The 20,074-nt window shown below is 44.3% G+C and overlaps 1 protein-coding gene across 2 annotated transcripts in view; it reads right to left on the bottom strand.

Moving 5' to 3' along the window:
- elmo3 (engulfment and cell motility 3) overlaps positions 1 to 20,074 on the bottom strand; it is a 139,755-nt gene that overhangs the window by 42,873 nt on the left and 76,808 nt on the right. For both annotated transcript variants that reach the window (XM_059992528.1, XM_059992526.1), the window contains exons 10-15: positions 19,178 to 19,228; positions 15,690 to 15,812; positions 9,687 to 9,818; positions 6,909 to 7,013; positions 6,386 to 6,494; positions 2,216 to 2,352 (exon numbers count right to left, since the gene is read on the bottom strand). In XM_059992528.1, coding sequence (XP_059848511.1) covers positions 2,216 to 2,352; positions 6,386 to 6,494; positions 6,909 to 7,013; positions 9,687 to 9,818; positions 15,690 to 15,812; positions 19,178 to 19,228 — 657 coding nt within the window. The remainder of the gene's footprint in view (positions 1 to 2,215; positions 2,353 to 6,385; positions 6,495 to 6,908; positions 7,014 to 9,686; positions 9,819 to 15,689; positions 15,813 to 19,177; positions 19,229 to 20,074) is intronic.

Genomic DNA, 20,074 nt, shown 5'->3' with positions numbered 1-20,074 from the left:
TGTATATATATTTGGGGGAGGGGTGGGTTAATGGAAGGAGGAATTGCCTCGTTTTGTCTTGTGGGGAGTCTAAGTGTGCAGAGAGGATATGACCAGTATAAAGAGGAGTGGTGAAAAAGGACTGAGGTGGGTGTAAGATGGCAGGGAGGCAGGCAGGGGAAGGGAGAAGGGGATCAGCTGTGGCTGCTGAATGATAGATAAAGGCATAGTGAGAGAGGGAAGAGGAAAGAAGAGGGAAAAGCAGGTGGGGGATGTGAGTGCACAGAGTAGAGACAGAGGACGGAAAAGATAAGCAGGAACTCAAAGAGCTACTGGTGTGGGACTTTGATAAGGAGGTTAGAATCAGAAACAGAACATGGAACACTGAAGTGCAGAAAATGCTCAAGTAAGTGAGCAGGGATAACCCTGGCAATTATAAACCTGTACTATGTGGTAATCTTCTATGTTCTGTTTCCTAGTACAGGTTCAGCCAACCTTTTAACCAACTCCAACATCAGTGTAACACTTCATAGCCCTCCATTCACGTGCCTAAGAGTTTCTGAAATATTCCCAATGTATTGGCCTCTACCACCACCTCTAACAGGCCGTTCCACGTTCACACAGTTTGTATAAAAACTTACCTTTCACATCCCCATCATACTTTCCACCAATCACCTGAAAATTATACCTCCTCATATTAACCATTTCCACCCTAGGAAAAAGTTTCCAGCTGTCCAGTCAATCTGTGCCTTTTATTATCTTGTACATCTCGAAGCAATAGGGGAGCGATGAACGACAGATGAAACCAGAACCAGATTGGGAGGGGGTGGTGTAGGCAGGCAGCCTGTGAGTGAACTCTGTGTTTGTTGTGGGTGAATGGAACCTGGTGGGGGGGGGGGGGGGGACCAGATGAAGGGAAACTGGAGGGTGTAAGCAAAAGGAGACAAAGATGGGAGAACTGGAGGAAGATCAGGGGGTGGAGGGAAGGCTCAAGTAGGAAAAAATAAAGGGTTAGCTAAAATGGGTAATCTCAAAATCTCTGCCATTAGGTCGTAGACTTCAACTGAGCTCTTGCAGCAGATCTGTGTGTTGTTCCTGATTCTAGCAACTGCAGTCTTGTTTCTCCATTCTGTGTACAGGAGCAGAATTATCCCATTTTCCACAGCACAGCTGGTTGCTGACATCCTTTGCATGGGGAAGACTGTGCCAACAGTGATCTGAACACTGCTGGCCAGCTGGCTGATCAACAAGCTCATTGGCAGCTGTTCATGGTTACGGGGACAGCCTATTGTGCCTATAGAGTGAAAGAGGATAAAGGAGATGTTGAGGGGAGAGGAATGAAGTGGAGGAGGAAGAGATAGGCATCCATTAGTCTTGTGAGACCATGGATTTGCACCTTGGAAGGTTTCCAGGGTGCAGGCCTGGGCAGGGTTGTATGGGAGACCGGCAGTTGCCCAAGCTGCAGGCCTTCCCCTCTCCACGCCACCGATGTTGTCCAAGGGAAGGGCACTAGGACCCAAGCGGCTTGGCATTGGTGTCGTCACAGAGCAATGTGTTGTTAAGTGCCTTGCTCAAGGACACAAACTTGCTGCTTCAGCTGAGGCTCGGACCAGGGACCTTCAGATTACTAGTCCAATGCCTTATCCACTAGGCCATGGCAAAATCATAAACACAAGAGATTCTGCAGATGCTGGAAATCCAGAGCCACACACATAAAATGTCGGAGGTACTTAGCACATTAGCCAGCATCTATGGAATGGAATGAAGAGCTGACATTTCAAGCTGAGACCCTTCATTATGACCAATGAAACAAGCAAAAGTAGCTCAAAGCAAAAAGCATGGGGAACCACTGATTCTCAGATTTTTTTCCCCACCAGTTACCCAATATTGTAGCACAAAGGGACAAATATGAGCACATTCAATCATTCCCCTGTTCATTGTGATCACATACCATATGTAAAATTGACAGCCCATCTCAGCAGCACTTTCTGCCGAACTAGATTTCTGGGAATCCAGGTGAACTCGCAGGATATAGTTACTTTTCTCTAAAAACCCGTGGTTTGGACTCCTGAGGAACAGGAAGTCTTGTATGTAGTGTTCCTGTGCATGTTGCCTGGGAGTCATCACATGACCATCCAAAGCCACTCCCCTCCATTCAATAACACATCAGGAGAATGCAGATGGAGGCCACTAGCCCTATCTTCCTCTGTCCTTCTTAGATAGTTGGATGGGTTACCTTATCAAAATCTTCTTGGGTGGCCCGCATCTCCTTCCAGGTCTTGTTCAGCAGCTGGATGCAAATACAGAAGAACTCTTCGAAAACCCTGTCCTGGGCAAAGAACATGGGGTAGAAGTCCTGCCCTGTTTCTGATGCTGCGGAGGAGAGTACAAGATGCTATGGGAAGATATCATAACCACACACACGCACACACACACAACACACACACACACACACACACACACACACACACAGGTCACATGCTGTCACTGAGAATCGTCCCGAAGTTCTGCAAGGGAGGTAGAGTTGGGAGGTGTCAGTGGAAATATTTGTAAGGTATGAGAATGAACAGTTATGCTTGTTTAAGTGATGATCAAGCTCTAGGTATCCTGATGGTCAGAACACGGGTCTTGTAGTTATGGAAGCCTGCTCCATGGAGCAAGCCAAACCAGGAAGGTGGAGTGTGAGAGGCTGTTGGGCCGGGGAAGTGTTCAGATCACAATGGTTTTAGTTTCAATTCAAATTCAATTAAACACATTTATCCTCACTTCAGAGTTCAAATCCTCAGTGAAGAATGAAAGCCTTTAGAATCAAGATCTAACTCTGTTACAGAGCCTGCATTTAATAAACTCCATATTGGAGATGGTAGGGATACAACTGACCAACAATGATGTAAATGGCTTCTGCAGGGTACAAAAAATAGAGGAACAGATTTGATAGGGCTAAGAAGATTTATGGCATATTGGCCTTCATAAGTCATGGGAATGAATTCAAGAGCCACAAGGTAATGTTGCAGCTTTATAAAACCCTGGTTGAACCACACTTGGAATTTTTTTTTGTAATTTATTTTTTTATTGAAGTTCATCATCAAACAAACATTTCCATAAGATGTGTTTCAGACTTTGTAACTACGGTATATATCATATAATCATATATATCACAAATCTCCACAAAGTATTTATCTGACGTACACACTTATAGAAAAGAGTGGAGAGAAAAAAACAAGCAAAAGGGAAGAACTATGTATAAGTAGGGAGTGATCTTTTGTTTTTACAACAGATTCATTGATTTGTGAGAATAAAGTCAGGCCTAAGAGGCATTATTTAGTTAAACCATTTTTCCCAGTATGAATCAAATTGTTCCAAATTTGATAAAATTCTCTTACGTTTGATTGGATTTAATAGCCCATTGAAATTAAAAGAAATGAATTTTACCTCGTCCTTAGCCATCTGTATTTATCTGTCAATGTACCATTGAAATCAGTATAAAACTTAATCGATCTACTCCCTGAACAAATAAGAACCAAGAAACGCAGCTAATAACAAAAATGGCAACGAACGTGTGATTCCAAGGCTGAGGTCACTAGTAGATGACCCTGCATTGAGCTAGAGGAAATGTCTAGCTGTGAGGGAATAACCCCTCCTACTTGTGAGTTGAGGGTCCCCATTGCAGTATTCATAAAAGTCAGTGAACAAATCCATTACACAGAAAAGATTTCCCTGCGTACTCCTCCTATATATACATACACACACACACACACACACACACATATATATATATTCTCATTTTGATGGGGAAAAAGGAGTCAGTGAGCGAATAAAGAATAACAAGCAATATAAAATCCACATTATAATAAGTATTTCTCGAGATAGGTATATCACCGTGTACTTTTGCTTTCATTTAGCTTCTCAACATTTTTAAAGTTAGCTAAACCTTATGGCTCTTCTGAAGGGGGTGAGGACTGTCTTTGGGAAACTTCCTGTCTCTTCCGGATGTATTTCTCTCGGCCTCCTCCCGTCTCCTGCCTTCTCGATTCTCGCACTATTTCCCAAGTGGAGCAGGATAATTCCTCAGTCAGGCTTTCCCTCATTTTGGTGACACTGACAGACAAACCTCTGGCCTTCATGTCTTTAGCTGCCTCTTCCACCATCTGGTACAAAACAGTCCCGTTGTCATAAAACAGTTGAAGTTTAACAGGGTACAGAGTTTGAAATCTAATCTTATTTTGCTTTAGTACTCGCTTTACTTCAGAGTATTCTTTGCGTTTCTTCAAGACTGCGGGGGGGGGGGTAATCTTGGTCGAAATATATTAATTTATCGTCGAAAAACACTCTCTTCTTACCCCAGGCCCTTTGTAGAATCTGTACCGAAGGAATTTAATTATTATAGAGTGCTTTCTGTCCTGGGTAGGTTTCGGAACCAGCGCACAGTGCGTCCTCTCGATTTCCAGCTTCATAACCGAGGGAATATCCAGCGCGTCCCGCAGTAGCTTTTCGACAAACTCCGTCATAGATGAGCCCTCCGCTCCTTCGGGAACATTGTAGATTCTGATATTTTTCCGCCGTGATCTTCCCTCCAGGTCAAGCAGTTTACCCTCTTGGTGATGTAATATTTTTATTGTCTTACTCAGTATCCGTTCCACGTTTTGAACGCGATCTTCCACCTTCTCGATTCGAGGCTCTAACACCACTATTTTTTGATTAACACTGGCCAGCTCTGCCTTAATATCCTGGAGCTGCTGCTTTATTTCTTTTCAGTTCAAATATTTTTTGAAAAATATTATATTTGATGGAATAACGGGGCTTAATACGCGTTTTTCCGGAGGAGTTAGTGACTTAAGCTGCCATTCTCCACAATGATGTCATCGGAACCACCCACACTTGGAATATTTTGCATTCACCTCCCCCCCACTGCATCAAGATGTAAAAAATGATAAGATGCATAGATTGAGTGGCCAGCCAGAGACATTTTCCCCAGGACAGAAAAGGCTAATATGAGGTGGCATAATTTTATGGTGGACAGTCTAGTCAGTGGGTTCGGGACAGTGGAATGTCAGAGCCAAGATTTTTTTTTAAACCAAAAAGTATGGGTATGTGGAATGCTCTGCTAGGGGTGGTAGTAGAGGCAGACACAGTAGGGACCTTTAAGAAACTTACATAGACACAGGGATAATAGCAAAATGCAGGGCTATGTAGGAGGGAAGAGTTAGATTTATCTGTGCTGTAATGTCCTATGTTCAATGCTTACTGACTACCCTACCTTCTCGAACTGAGAAGTGCTCCCAGAGTGCTGGTGGGGAAGGGGGTTCCAGGATTCCGACCCGGCAATGATGAAGAACAATGGTGTGTGGCTTGGAACTTGCCAGTGGTGGGCAATCGTGTGCTTCTGCTGTCCTTGTCCTCCACGCTGGTAGAAGTTGTCAGGTTTGGGAGGTGCTGTTGTAATAGCTGAGGTGAGCACCTGCAGTGCATTTTGTACATGACACACTGAGGCGGAGGGAATAAGTGTTTGTGGGGTTGGAAGGGGAGGTCATGCAATGGCTGGGGTGTCATTTAAGCAGGCTGCTTTTTCTTGGATGGCATCAAGTTTCTGGTGAATGGTTGAAGCTGTACTCAACCGGGCAGAAGAGCTTTGTATCACATGTCTAATGGAAGGAGGGTGGAAAGGCTTTGGGGTGCCGGGGTAAGTTACAAACTGCAGCGAGTACCCATCTCCTGGCCTGATTTTATAGTCATAGTATTCACGTGGCTGGTCTCGTTAAGTTTCAGGTTAGTGGTGATCACCAGGATGCAGATGGTTGGGACGCCAGTTGAAAGGCCAGGGGTGGATGGTTACAGATTAGATTAATAACAACTCTTGTTGGAGATGGCCACTGCCTGGCACACAGTATACATAACCTACATCTCAATGTTGTCTAGGTCATGTTGCGTACAGGCATTGTTTGCTAAAGGTCTACAAAAGGAGCTGAACCTTGTGCAATCATCATCACTTTGGACCTGATGAATCAGCTGACACTGCCCTAGGGAATGTCTGCAGTGATGTACTTGGGCAGGCCTGGATGACATCAAATAACCATATCAATCTCCCTTTGTGAGAGAGGTGTGATGTTCCAGGGCAATTTTCAGTGCAGTAACTGATCAACTCATTACTTGGTTCAAGGAGTGCACAAGGATGGATGAATCAGACTTACAGAGTTTGCAGTTAACATGGCAACCAAATCAGTAATCCAGAGAGAAGCCAACCAATAGTTAATCAGGATGGAGCTTGGTGACATTTCTGAGCATTACCAGTCAGGTTCAAGGAGGATGACAGCCTCACAGAGGTCGTATTCCATAGTTTCCATAGGAACAAGACTGTTCTTTTAAAATCAGATAACAGACAGCAACAAAGGAGGCTGAATAAACTCACGTGGGTCTCCAATCTTCAGTATCTCACAGAGAATGCTGGTGAGCTGAATACTCCCACGACCAAAGGGACACTCGTGCTTGTCTTCTCGGCTGCTGTTCTCCAGAACAAACTGTTAATTGGGAGAGAGAGCAGTGGGATGGAGGGGGTTGAAGGGAGGTTGAAGTGTGAAGGGGGAGAGGAGGGTGGAGTGAGAAGGGGAGCGGGAGATGGAGAGAAAGAAAGATTAGTTACCGAGTCCTGGTCTAGTCCTGAAACTGTTAGGTTGTGACTCTGCCAAGAAGGTTTGGTTGTCATTAGCAGCAAGAAGCACATCTACTGGACCTGGTCAGAAAACAGGACAGTACTAACCAATAAGCCGGGTGGAAGAGTGCCGCTTCTCTCAGGTGAGAATGCCTGCTTGCGAAGAGGGGAGTGAAGGAAAATGGGACCAAGCCAGAAGAGATTGTGACCCCAACCAGCATTTCTGCAGACATGCATTGAAGTCAGTGATTTTGGAGAATTCAGTCAGATGTTGCCAACTTACCCGATTGTAGGCGTCAGAATGGTGGGAAGCAAAGTAGATCATGTTATCTAGAGGCAGGAGTCCAGGAGGAGTTCGGCTGAAGTCTAGTGAGGGATTGGCATTGTTCTAGAGGGGAAAGGCAACAGTTACCGTCAGGAATCTAGGACTTTCCAATGAACCTCCGTTTGCAGTTGTATATTGCTGACAGCAAAGAACGGATAAGCAATGGCCAGAGGCAGGGGACTGATGAGTTCTGGCTTTTGTGATGAGCAGAAGATGGCGACCAGGTTAATGAAGGAGGTCAGAGGAGAATGGCCAGACTGGTTTGTGCTGACAGGGAGGTGAAAGTAACTCAAATAAACTCGTGTTACAACAGTCGTGTGCAGAAGAGCATCTGTGAATGCACAATATATCAAAACTTGAAGAGAGTGGGCTACAGGAATAGAAGACCATGGACATATACACTCAGTGGCCTCTTTATTAGGTAAAGTAAGGAAAATGTGACTTAGAAGGGGTACAAGGAAGAATATTTTCACCCAGAAGGTGGTAGAAAGGAATGCATTGCCTGATAGAGTGGTGGAGGCAGAGATCTGAGAAATATCTTGATAGGTAACCAAATTGTCAAGGCATAGAAGACTATGGACCAAATGGTGGTAAACATGCTTAGGGTAGATGTTTAGCACAAATACAAGAAAATCCACAGAGGTTGGAAATTCAAGCAACACAAACAAAATGTTGGAGGAACTCAGCAGGCCTGGCAGTATCTATGGAAAAGTTGACATTTTGGGCCAAGACCCTTCATCATGACTGGAAGAAAAGATGAGAAGTTAGAGCAAGAAAGCGGAGGGAGGGGAGGAAGGTGATAGGTGAAACAAGGAGAGAGGAAGGGGTGCAGTAAAGAGCTGGGAAGTTGATAGGTAAAAGAGATAAAGGACTGGAGAAGGGGGAATCTGATAAGAGAGGGTAGAAGACCATGGCAAAAAGGGAAGGGGAGGAGCAACAGAGGGAGGTGATAGGTAGGTAAGAAGATAGAATGAGAAAGGGAAATGGGAATGGGATGGTGAGGGGACATGGGGAGGGGGGGAGGCAATTGCCAGAAGTTCAAGAACTCTATGTTCATGATATCAGTTTGGAGGCTACCCAGACAGAATACAAGATGCAAAGGTGCTCAGTGAAGCAGTCTCCCAATCTATGATGGATCTCACTGATATACAGAAAGCCACACCAGGAGCACCCAAAATGGTAACTGACCACAACAGACTCACAGATGAAGTGTCGCCTCACCTAGAAGAACAGTTGTGGCCATGAATGGTAGTGAGGGAGGACATGTAGGGGCAGGTGTGGCACTTGTTCCGCTTGCAAGGATAACTGCCAGGAGGGAGATCAGTGGGGTGGGACGAATGGACAAGGGACTCGCTTAGGGAGCAATCCCTGTGGAAAGATGTAAGTGGGGGCGAGGGAAGACAACCTTGGTGATGGAATCCTGTTGGAGATAGTGGAAGTTACGGAGAATTATGTGCTGGATGCAGAGGTTACTGATGTGGGAAGTGAGGGCAAGAGGAACCCTATCCCTGGTGGGGTAGTGGGAGGATGCAGTGAAGGCATTCATGCGGGAAATGGAAGAGATGCAGCTGAGGGTAGCGTTGATAGCGGAGGTGGGGATCTCCTGGTAGCCAACCATTTCAATTCTATTTCCCATTCCCATTGCAACTTGCCTGTCCATGGCTTCCTCTACTGTCGCAATTGGAGGGCACACTCAGGTTGAAGGAACAAAACTTTATATTTCATCTGAGTAGCCTCTAACCTGATGGCATAAACAACTTATGGTATTTCCACCCCACCTCCCATTTTCAGCATTCCCCTCTCTTACCTGCCCATAACCTCCCTCTGGTGATCCTCCACTTCCCTTTCTTCCATGGTCTCCTATCAGATTCTGTCTTCTGCAGCCGTTTCTCTCTTTCACTAATTGAGTCCCTAGCTCTTTACTTCACACCTCTCCCTCTTCAGGTTTCACCCATCACCTCTCACCTTTTACTTCTTCCCCCACTCCCCCCCGCTTTCTTACTCTGACCTCCTCTTTCTTTCCTGTCCTGATGAAGGGTCTCTAGTTGAAATGTCAACTGTTCACTCTTTTCCACAGATACCGCCTGGTTTGCTGAGTTCCTCCAGCATTTTGTGTGTGTAGATGGGTGCTCAGTGAGGCAGACCTGCTTCTGTGCTTTACAATTCTCTTGACTACAGGAGTGGGTCACAGGAACGTAGAAGTGACACAAATGGATGGCACAACACTCAAACACAATTTAAAATGGTAACATCTATGAAAAAAAATATTGATAATAATTCACTGCCTAAACATCTACTTGTTTTATAAAATGGAACTAGTTTTTTTTAAATACACAAAATAAACAATATTTTCTAACCAGCCTTGGGGCAGATTGGACCCTCTCAGTGATTAGATGCCATTATCTCTCTTTGCTGTAATATATTTTGGGGTGGATGTGACTGGGGGCCACCACTACACATGCAGATGAAGAAAGAAGTGGCTGGCAGAGTCTGGGGCCTGATTGAAGGGACTTGCTCCAAAACATTGACTGTTTATTCCTCTCAATAGATGCTGTCTGACAGGCTGAGTTCCTCTAGCATTGTGTATGTGTGTTATGGCAGATTTATTTACACTAAACCCAAAAGTGAATGGCCTAAAATGACATTTTCTGAAAGTGCCTCAGAATGTTTGTTAGGACAATAATTGGGAGACAATATATAACCGACCAAAGGGCACAGGAGCCTGTGTCAACTCACAGGGAAGCCGAGCCTCTTGAACTCCCTGGCGTACAAAGATTTTCTCCGGTCCGTGTTGAAGTTCCCAGAGGATGTGTCTGCGTCGGACTCAAAGGCTGTTTGGCGCAGACTGTGTATCATATCCCTCTGCTCCTGCAAGGGAATAAATGAGAAGTTCTTTTAAAAAGTCAGGGCAGACCTCTGTGAATTTCAGACTGACGTGGCTGAGGAGTCAGCACTAATGGAGCGACAGAGTTGGACATCTTGCACTTGGAATCAACTAACTTTTTATAGATTTTATAAATTGCCTGCTTATGCCATTGAAACTCTTACATAAAAGGATCTTGTTCAAGGAGTTCACTTCATCTCTCCCCTTTCTCTACAACTTAAAATGTTTGATTTCCAACTTCTCTGAGAGAAGGCCTTTGAAAACACCCATCGTATGTAGGCCAATGATAAAATCTGGGGTGGGGAGAGCGGGGTTTGATGGGAATGTGAGAAGAACAACGTGGGACGAGTGTAGGAATGGTGGAAATGACTGGTTGGTCAACCCAGACATGGCGGGCTGAAGGGCCTTTTGCCATGCAATTTCACTTGATGTACATTTTTAAGATAATTGACAAAAGAACAAGAGAGAAGAGATGTGGAGAACTCTTTATATGAGCACAGGGTTGCTTTATTTGGGAGTCGTAATCATAAAGTTGTACAGCACAGAAATAGGCCCCTTGGCCCACTACGTCTATACCAATCACTTTATCGATCTACTCTATCAGACCACTTTAATCAGAGTGGTCGGCTATGCATGGAACCAAAAGAAATGGGGGAGATCTTAAATGGGTTTTTTTGAGTCTGTACTTACTAAAGAAACTGACAAGGAGTCAATGGAAATAAGGTAAACAAGTAGTGAGTTCATGGAACCTATACAGATTGAAGAGGAGGAGGTGCTTGCTATCTTGAGGCAAATCAGAGTAGATAAATCCCCAGGACCTGACAAGGTATTCCCTCGGACCTTGAAGGAGACTAGTGTTGAAATTGCAGGGGCCCTGGCAGATATATTTAAAATGTCGGTATCTACGAGTGAGGTGCTGGAGGATCGGAGGATAGCTCATGTTGTTCCGTTGTTTAAAAAAGGCTCTAAAAGTAGTCCAGGAAATTATAGGCCAGTAAGTTTGACGTTGGTAGTACGTAAATTATTGGAAGGAGTACTAAAGTATAGGATCTACAAGTATTTAGATAGACAGGGACTTATTAGGGAGAGTCAACACAGCCTTGTGCGTGGTAGGTCATGTTTAACCAATCTATTAGAGTTTTTCAAGGAAGTTAGCAGGAAAGTTGATGAAGGGAAGGCAGCGGATGTTGTCTACATGGACTTCAGTAAGGCCTTTGACAAGGTCCCGCATGGGAGGTTAGTTAGGAAGATTCAGTTGCTAGGTATACATGATGAGGTAGTAAATTGGATTAGACATTGGCTCAATGGGAGAAGCCAGAGAGTGGTAGTGGAGGATTGCTTCTTTGAGTGGAGGCCTGTGACTAGTGGTGTGCCCCAGGGATCAGTGCTGGGTCCATTGTTACTTGTCATCTATATCGATCTGGATGATAATGTGGTAAATTGCTGATGATACAAAGATTGGAGGTGTAGTGGACAGTGAGGAAGGTTTTCAAAGCTTGCAGAGGGATCTGGACCAGCTGGAAAAATGGGCTGAAAAATGGCAGATGGATTTTAATACAGACAAATCTGAGGTATTGCATTTTAGAAGGAGAAACCAAGGTAGAAAATACAAGGTAAATGGTAGGACACTGAGGAGTGCAGTAGAACAGAGGAATCTGGGAATACAGATACAAAATTCCCCAAAAGTAACATCACAGGTAGGTAGGGTCATAAAGAGAGCTTTTGGTACATTGGTAATATGAATATAAGAGTTGGAATGTTATGTTGAGGCTGTATAAGGCATTGGTGAGGCCAAATTTAGAGTATTGTGTGCAGTTTTGCTCACCAAATTACAGGAAGGATATTAATAAGGTTGAAAGAGTGCAGAGAAGGTTTACAAGGATGTTGCCTGGACTTGAGAAACTAAGTTACAGAGAAAGGTTGAATAGGTTAGGACTTTATTCCCCGGAGTGCAGAAGAATGAGGGGAGATTTGATAGAGGTGTATAAAATTATGATGGGTATAGATAGAGTGAATGCAAGCAGGCTTTTTCCACTGAGGCTAGGGGAGAACAAAAAACAGAGGACATGGGTTAAGGGTGAAGGGGGAAAAGCTTAAAGGGGACATTGGGGGCTTCTTCACACAGAGAGTGGTGGGAGTGTGGAATGAGCTGCCAGATGAAGTGGTAAATGCGGGCTCACTTTTGACATTTAAGAAAAACTTGGACAGGTACATGGATGAGAGGTGTATGGAGGGATATGGGCCAGGTGCAGGTCAGTGGGACTAGGCAGAAAAATGGTTCAGCACAGCCAAGAAGGGCCAAAAGGCCTGTTTCTGTGCTGTAATGTTCTATGGTTCTAATCCCATTCGCCCTTATTAGGATCATATTTGTCTATGCCTTGCCTAATGAAGTGTCTGTCTAACTGCTTTAAACACAATAGCTCTTTCTGATTTCACCATCTCCTCTGGCAGCATGCTCCTTTGATATCAACTGTCCTGTGTAATAAAGACAATCTTCCTCTCAGATCTCCTTCAAAACTCTTTCCTCTCACCTATGACCTCTTGTCTCTGACACCCCTCTCATGAGAATGTACTGACTGAAAAGGCAGTGGAAGCCAATTTAATAACAACTTACGGAAGAATGTAGATATAGATTTAGATAGATGTCTAGAGCTTGCGAATGAATTGGGGCAAACTGGACAGTTTAAAGAAGCATTATTCGATGGGCTTTCCCTTGCAAAAGTCCATTCCATGAACTGGCTGGTAGATACCGTGGACTGCACACAGGGAGTCAGACTACAGACAGAGCCAACTAGTGACATGGCTTAGAACTACATTGTGGCAAATCAGACTGGAAGTCAATGGAACATCCTGGAGGAAAGCAAGCTAGGACATGACGGCACCAGAGATGAGCGAAGGGGCTATAGAAGAGGAGTGCTTTAGCCATGAAGGATGAGGGGCATGGCTGGGAAGAGAAGAGCGTAAAGGAAGAGTTAATGAATAATGAACACGTTTGCATAGAACCTCATCTCAGAGGTTGGTGAATCTGTGGCATTCACTGCCCTGGAAGCTTGTGGAAGTGAGATCAGATCAGCTATTGTGTTTACGGCAGTTAGGCAGACATTTCATTAGGCAAGCCATAGTCAAATACAATCCTAATAAGGGCGAATGGGATTAGAGTAGATCGATAAAGTGGTTAGTATACACGTGGTGGGCAGAGAGGCCTATTTCTGTGCTGTACAACTCTATGATTACAACTTCCAAATAAAGCAACCCTGTGCTCTTATAAAGAGTTCTCCACATCTCTTCTCTCTTGCTCTTTTGCCAATTATCTTAAAAATGTACATCAAAACATACAGTGAAATGTGTTGATCGCATTAACAACTAACACACCTAAGGATTTTCTGAGAGCAGTCCAAGAGTCACCACACATTCGAGCACCAACATAGCAATGCACACCTTGCATGGCAGAACAACACAGAACATGATAAAACTGAACACAAGCAATAAAACAAAACAAGCAACAATCACAATCCTTTCTCTGGGCTTCGGTCTTTGGACAACCACCTCCAGACCTCTGATCGATTGACCAGAGGATGACATTTCTGAAAGATCACGGAACTGATAGGGACTGGCTGAGAACAGAATGAGAAAAGATCAGCCATGTTTGTACTGGGACAGGCTTGAAGGGCTGACTGGCCTACACCTGCTTCTATTTTCTTGAGCTCTTATATACAAAAAGAAGTCTGGATTAGGTGAATAAGAAGTTATGAGGTGAGAAAATACTGGCAGAAAAGATTAGAGGAAATCTCTTTCATACAGAACTGTGGAGAAGGAACTCTGACAGTTTCCCCCAGGTGCTTAGGAAATCTCTGGGTTTGCCACAGAACTTTCATTGATCAGTGGGAAACAATGAGCACCCGGATACCTTAGCATGACCTCCCCATGCCCTGAACACAGTCCTGCCGCTGGGAGATGCACGTGACCCATTTGGGGTAATGGAGTCAATTTACAAATTGACACAGAAACACCAGTGACAGGAGAGATCAGTGACAGAAAGCAGATACACAAGAAGTCACAGTAGAAAAACAGCCCCCTCACCCTCTGTGACTATGCCATTTGTGATATTTATAATGGATGCACTATTATTAGGTTTATTTTGTCATGTGAGTTAGGTATCGTTTATGCTCGACATGTTTGTAATGTACTATGCTACTGCTGCAGAAGGCTAGTTATCATGGAACTTGCACCCTGAGTAAGTATGCCCAGAACAATAAAGTTGAACTTGGATGGGTCCTTTGCATTACATCCATTCACCCAGGATTGTGCCAGGGCAGCCCGCAAATGTTGCAGCGCTTCTGCCACCAATGTGACATTCCCACAATTTATTAACCCTAACCCGTGCATCTTTGGAACTTGGAGTGAAACTGGAGCACCTGGAGGAAATCCATGCAGTAAAAGGGAGAACATACAAACTCCTTACAGAGTGGTGAGAACCAAACTCCAACTGGCCATCACTGCACTGACTGCTTTTTTTTAAAACAAAATATACTTTATTTAAAAATAAAATTATATACAATAAACCATTCAATGACTCTCAGTCCTTCACAAATGTTTCTATTACGGTCTTCACATTTCCACACTTCTCGCCACCCACGTGGCACTCTGTTATTCCATATTTACATACCCTTTATGAGGGGTATACACCCTCAGAAAGAGGGGTGCACTGACTGCTGCTCCAGAGAGCAAGTTTGCAAGTGAAGCCATGTTGGTGCAGACTGAGCCGAGCCTTGCAGGTCACCAATCCCAAGCCACTTCTCACTGACACACACTTCCACCATTAACCTGCCAATAGTTTTCTCACTGATCACTCTACTCCAAGTGCATTCAGACAAACATCCATCACAATTCACTTGCTGATAACAACTCTGACTACCTTCACTAACCTTCCTCAGTCTATTCTTTGCAAATCAGTCTTTGCTGTCGAGAGTTTACATTGTGTCTTTGATAGGCACAAAATTTATCCAAAATGCGAGGAGACTGTGAGATGCGATCAATGAGTGGACGATGCAAACAGCGCACACTATAGGATGGGAAGCAAATCAGTCAGTCAAAGAAAAGGAAGTGGAAATATTTGTACAAGTCTCAGGTTAGGCTGCACTTGGGGTAACTCTGCATTTCTGGTCAATACACTAGAGGGCAAATGTGGTTAAGCTAGAGAGGGTTCACAGTAATGCTGACTGAACTAGATGATTTGAGTTAACAGGGGAGGCTGGATAGGTAGGGAGTGTTTTCCACGGAGTTAAGGAGGTCACGAGGTGAGCCAGAGTGTGTGGTGACACTATCGAGCAGCCCCCAGCACATCCCTGCTAACGTAATGACGCATCTCACTACATTTCACTGAATGTGTGATAAATAAATTTGAATCTGAGCTTAATGAGTTACAAAATTATTAGGGTCACAGATAGTTCCAGTGATTGTATGAGAGTAGGGGTGTCTAAAACTGGAGGGGAAGGAGGCCAGGTTTAAGGCAAGGGCAAGGGGCAAGTTTCTTCACAAGTCACTTGGTACCTACATGGAACAAGCCACCAGAAGTGGTAAAGGGAGGTGCAATTACAATGCTTAAAGACATCCAGATGGAATGGTGCATGGGCTGAAGGACTTGCTTCCATGCTCCATGCTGCTTATCTCGATGAAACTGTGAATAAGCTGATGGGGCTAAGGCTACGGGCAGTGACAAGTGTCCGTGTCATAAATCCGTGGGGTCGAATGGCTTGTGTCCTTTCTGCAAACACCATCCTGCAACTTTCACACCACAGCCAAGAGATCTTCATCTTAGTCACTAGCTTCTCAGTCCCAGGAAGGTACTGGTTTACCTGATTGTAGGGGTCCATTGGAATTCTCATCCTGGGCTCCAAGAGGTTGAGGGAAACAGACTGCAGGACATACAGGTAGTGAGCCATCTCATCTCTCATTGTGGAAGAACTCAGGATAATGTTCTAGAAACAAACACAGCAAATAGAAACCTAGAAACAGAAAACAGGTGCAGGAGTAGACCATTTGGCCCTTCGAGCCTGCACCACCATTCAGTATGATCATGGCTGATCATCCAACTCAGAACCCTGTACCTGCTTTCTCTCCATACCCCCAATCCCTTTAGCCACAAGGGCCATATCTAACTTCCTCTTAAATATAGCCAATGAACCAGTCTCAACTGTTTCCTGTGGCATAGAATTCCACAGATTCACCACTCTCTGTGTGAAGAAGTTTTTCCTAATCTTCGTCCTATAAGGCTTCCCCTTTATTCTTAAACTGTGACCCCTCGTTCTGGACTTCCCCAACATCGGAAACAATCGGAAACTAGCCTGTCCAATCCCTTTAGAATTTTATACGTTTCAATAAGATCCCCCCTCAATCTTCTAACGACTCTTCAGACGGCAGGAGGGAGAAGAGATGGTATGAGGGGTGCATGGGGTCCTTCATAATGCTGTTTCCTTTGCAGATGCAGCGTGAGGTGTAAAATCTATGATGGTGGGAAGAGAGACCCCGATGGAGTATAAGCCTAGTCGATCCAGTCTTTCTTCATATGAAAGTCCTGCCATCCCAGGAATCAAACTGGTGAACCTTCTCTGTACTCCCTCTATGGCAAGAATGTCTTTCCTCAGATTAGGGGACCAAAACTGCACACAATATTCTTGGTGCGGTCTCACCAAGGCCTTGTACAACTGCAGTAGAACCTCCCTGCTCCTGTACTCAAATCCTTTTGCTATGAATGCCAACATACCATTCGCCTTTTTCACCGCCTGCTGTACCTACATGCCCACCTTCAATGACTGGTGTACAATGACACCCAGGTCTCGTTGCATTTCCCCTTTTCCTAATCAGCCACCGTTCAGATAATAATCTGTTTTCCTGTTCTTGCAACCAGTGGATAACCTCACATTTATTCATGCATTGGCCATGAATTTGTCCACTCACCTTACCTATCCAAGTCACCCTGCATCCTCTTAGCATCCTCCTCACAGCTAACACCACCGTCCAGCTTCGTGTCATCCGCAAACTTGGAGATGCTGCATTTAATTCCCTCGTCTAAATCATTAATATATATTGTAAACAACTGGGGACCCAGCACTGAGCCTTGCGGTACCCCACTAGACTGCCTGCCATTCTGAAAAGGTCCCGTTTACTCCCACTCTTTGCTTCCTGTCTGCCAACCAATTCTCTATCCACATCAATACCATACCCCCAATACCATGTGCTTTAAGTTTGCACACTAATCTCCTGTGTGGGACCTTGTCAAAATTATTTTGAAAATCTAAATATACCACATCCACTGGCTCTCCCCTACCACTCTACTAGTTATATCTTCAAAAAATTCTATAAGATTCGTCAGACATCATTTTCCTTTCACAAATCCATGCTGACTTTGTCCGATGATTTCACCTCTTTCCAAATGTGCTGTTATCACATCTTTGATAACCGACTCTAGCATTTTTCCCCACCACCGATGTCAGACTAACCGGTCTATAATTCGCCGGTTTCGCTCTCCCTCCTTTTTTAAAAAGTGGGGTTACATTAGCCACCCTCCAATCCTCAGGAACTAATCCAGAATCTAAGGAGTTTGGAAAAATTATCACTAATGCATCCACTATTTCTTGGGCTACTTCCTTAAGCACTCTGGGATGCAGACCATCTGGCCCTGGGGATTTATCTGCCTTTAATCCTTTCAATTTACCTAACACCACTTCCCTACTAACATGTATTTCCCTCAGTTCCTCCATCTCACTGGACCCTCAGTCCCTTACTATTTCCGGAAGATTATTTATGTCCTCCTTAGTGAAGACAGAACCAAAATAGTTATTCAATTGGTCTGCCATCTTTGTTCCCTATGATCAATTCACCTGTTGCTTGACCAATCTTTTTCTTTTCACATATCTATAAAAGCTTTTACAGTCAGTTTTTATGTTCCCTGCCAGCTTTCTCTCATAATCTTTTTCCCCTTTCCTAATTAAGCCCTTTGTTCTCCTCTGCTGGTCTCTTAATTTCTCCCAGTCTTCAGGTGTGCCGCCTTTTTTTTTGCTAATTTATATGTTTCTTCTTTGGACTTGATACTATCCCTAATTTCCCTTGTCAGCCATGGGTGCACTCCCTTCCCTGGTTTATTCTTTTGCCAAACTGGGATGAACAATTGTTGTAGTTCATCCATGCGATCTTTAAATGCTTGCCATTGCATATCTACCGTCAACCCTTTAAGTATCATTTGCCAGTCTATCTTAGCTAATTCACGTCTCATATCTTCAAAGTTACCCTTCTTTAAGTTCAGAACCTTTGTTTCTGAATTAACTATGTCACTCTCTATCTTAATGAAGAATTCCACCATATTATGGTCACTCTTACCCAAGGGGCTTCGCATGACAAGATTGCTAACTAACTCTTCCTCATTGCTCAATACACAATCTAGAATGGCCTGCTCTCTAGTTGGTTCCTCGACATGTTGGTTCAGAAAACCATCCCGCATACATTCCAAGAAATCCTCTTCCTCAGCACCCTTACCAACTTGGTTCACCCAATCTATATGTAGATTGAAGTCACCCATTATAACTACTGTTCCTTTATTGCACGCATTTCTAATTTCCTGTTTAATGCCATCCCCAACCTCAGTACTACTGTTAGGTGGCCTGTACACAACTCCCACCAGTGTTTTCTGCCCCTTAGTGTTATGCAGCTCTACCCATATCGATTCCACATCCTCCAGACTAATGTCCTTCCTTTCTATTGCGTTAATCTCCTCTCTAACCAGCAATGCTACCCCACCTCCTTTTCTTTCCCGTCTATCCCTCCTGAATATTGAATATCCCTGGATGTTGAGCTCCCATCCTTGGTCACCCTGGAGCCATGTCTCTGTGATCCCAACTATATCATATTCATTAATAACTATCTGCACATTCAATTCATCGACCTCGTTACGAATGCTCCTCACATTGACACACAAAGCCTTCAGGCTTGTTTTTACAACACTCTTAGCCCTTATACAATTAAGTTGAAAAGTGGCCCTTTTTGCTTTTTGCCCTGGATTTGCCTGCCTGCCACTTTTACTTTTCACCTTACTACTTCTTGCTTCTACCCTCATTTTACACCCCTCTGTTTCTCTGCACTTGTTCCCAATCACTCCTCTATTAGCATGTCTAACCCCGCCACCCCTCTCGGGGGCCCACCCAACCCCCGCCACCCCTCTCAGGGGCTGTCCAATCCCCCCCGCCACCCCTCTCGGGGTGCATTCAATTCCCATCTTTTCTCACTAGAACTTATTCAATCCCACATCTCCTAACTGTTGGCCAATTTTTGATGAAGTCAAGTGTCTTACCTTGAAAACATATTGCCTCAGATTTCTTTTATTGAGAAACTCCATTGTTTCCTGAAAGAATGAAGGAAAAATAATTCACAATGCTCAGGGTCTGCCCAATGATAACACAAGGTAAATTGCTGAAAGATAATTTGAATTGTCTGGATAAGTTAAGAATTAAACTATTAATACTGCACGGATAACAGATAAATTTCAAACAAATATTAATTACAGTTACTCCACATCCTCTGCTGTACCTTCACACCTCTCCAGCGTTACTTTTCCTACTGGAAGTCAGGTAGTTGTTCTCAGTAGTGATCCACCCAAGGCAGGATAGTGCTGACATCCAATAGCCGCCATGCCCATACATATGGCTCAGCAAGGTGGCTGGACAGGGAGTGTGATCAGCTTCTCTCTTCCTTCCAGTCTGAGACGATACAATGACTCTTACTCCCAACTCCACCTATGCCCCGATCTCCAAAGGGACTATCTGCTAACACACCCCTTTGGTAACAAACTTTAACACTACTTTTCAACGAGCAATACCCATCAAGATGGAGTTCTATCAAGATGGTGCCCAGCTGTGGCCCAGACTCTGTCAAGATTGTGGCTCAGATTTCATTGCTTTTTAAGTTCTAAAGGATGGTTTTTGGGTTAGAGAGGAGTTAAGAGTCAGATTAGGGCTTAGAGAGAGGGGTGGGAAGTCAGGCCTCCACTCTACACTCAAAGGCCAGCAACCCAGATGGGCGATGAAGGACATCAATGAATGTCAGGCTGTCCCAGGTCGTTGGGTCCTGGGATCAATCAAGAAGGTGGGTGTGCTCAGTGTGTGAGCATGGAGTTGAGAGTCCTGTCTTTGGCTCTTTCAGAGCTTAACACCAAAGATCAAAGTCTGAAGAATGATGGGAGTCAGGCTCC

The sequence above is a fragment of the Hypanus sabinus genome, chromosome 17, assembly GCF_030144855.1.
Source record: "Hypanus sabinus isolate sHypSab1 chromosome 17, sHypSab1.hap1, whole genome shotgun sequence".
Classification (NCBI taxonomy): Eukaryota; Metazoa; Chordata; class Chondrichthyes; order Myliobatiformes; family Dasyatidae; genus Hypanus; species Hypanus sabinus.
The sequence above is the reverse complement of the archived record's forward strand: the minus strand, read 5'-3'. Positions and strand labels throughout refer to the sequence as shown.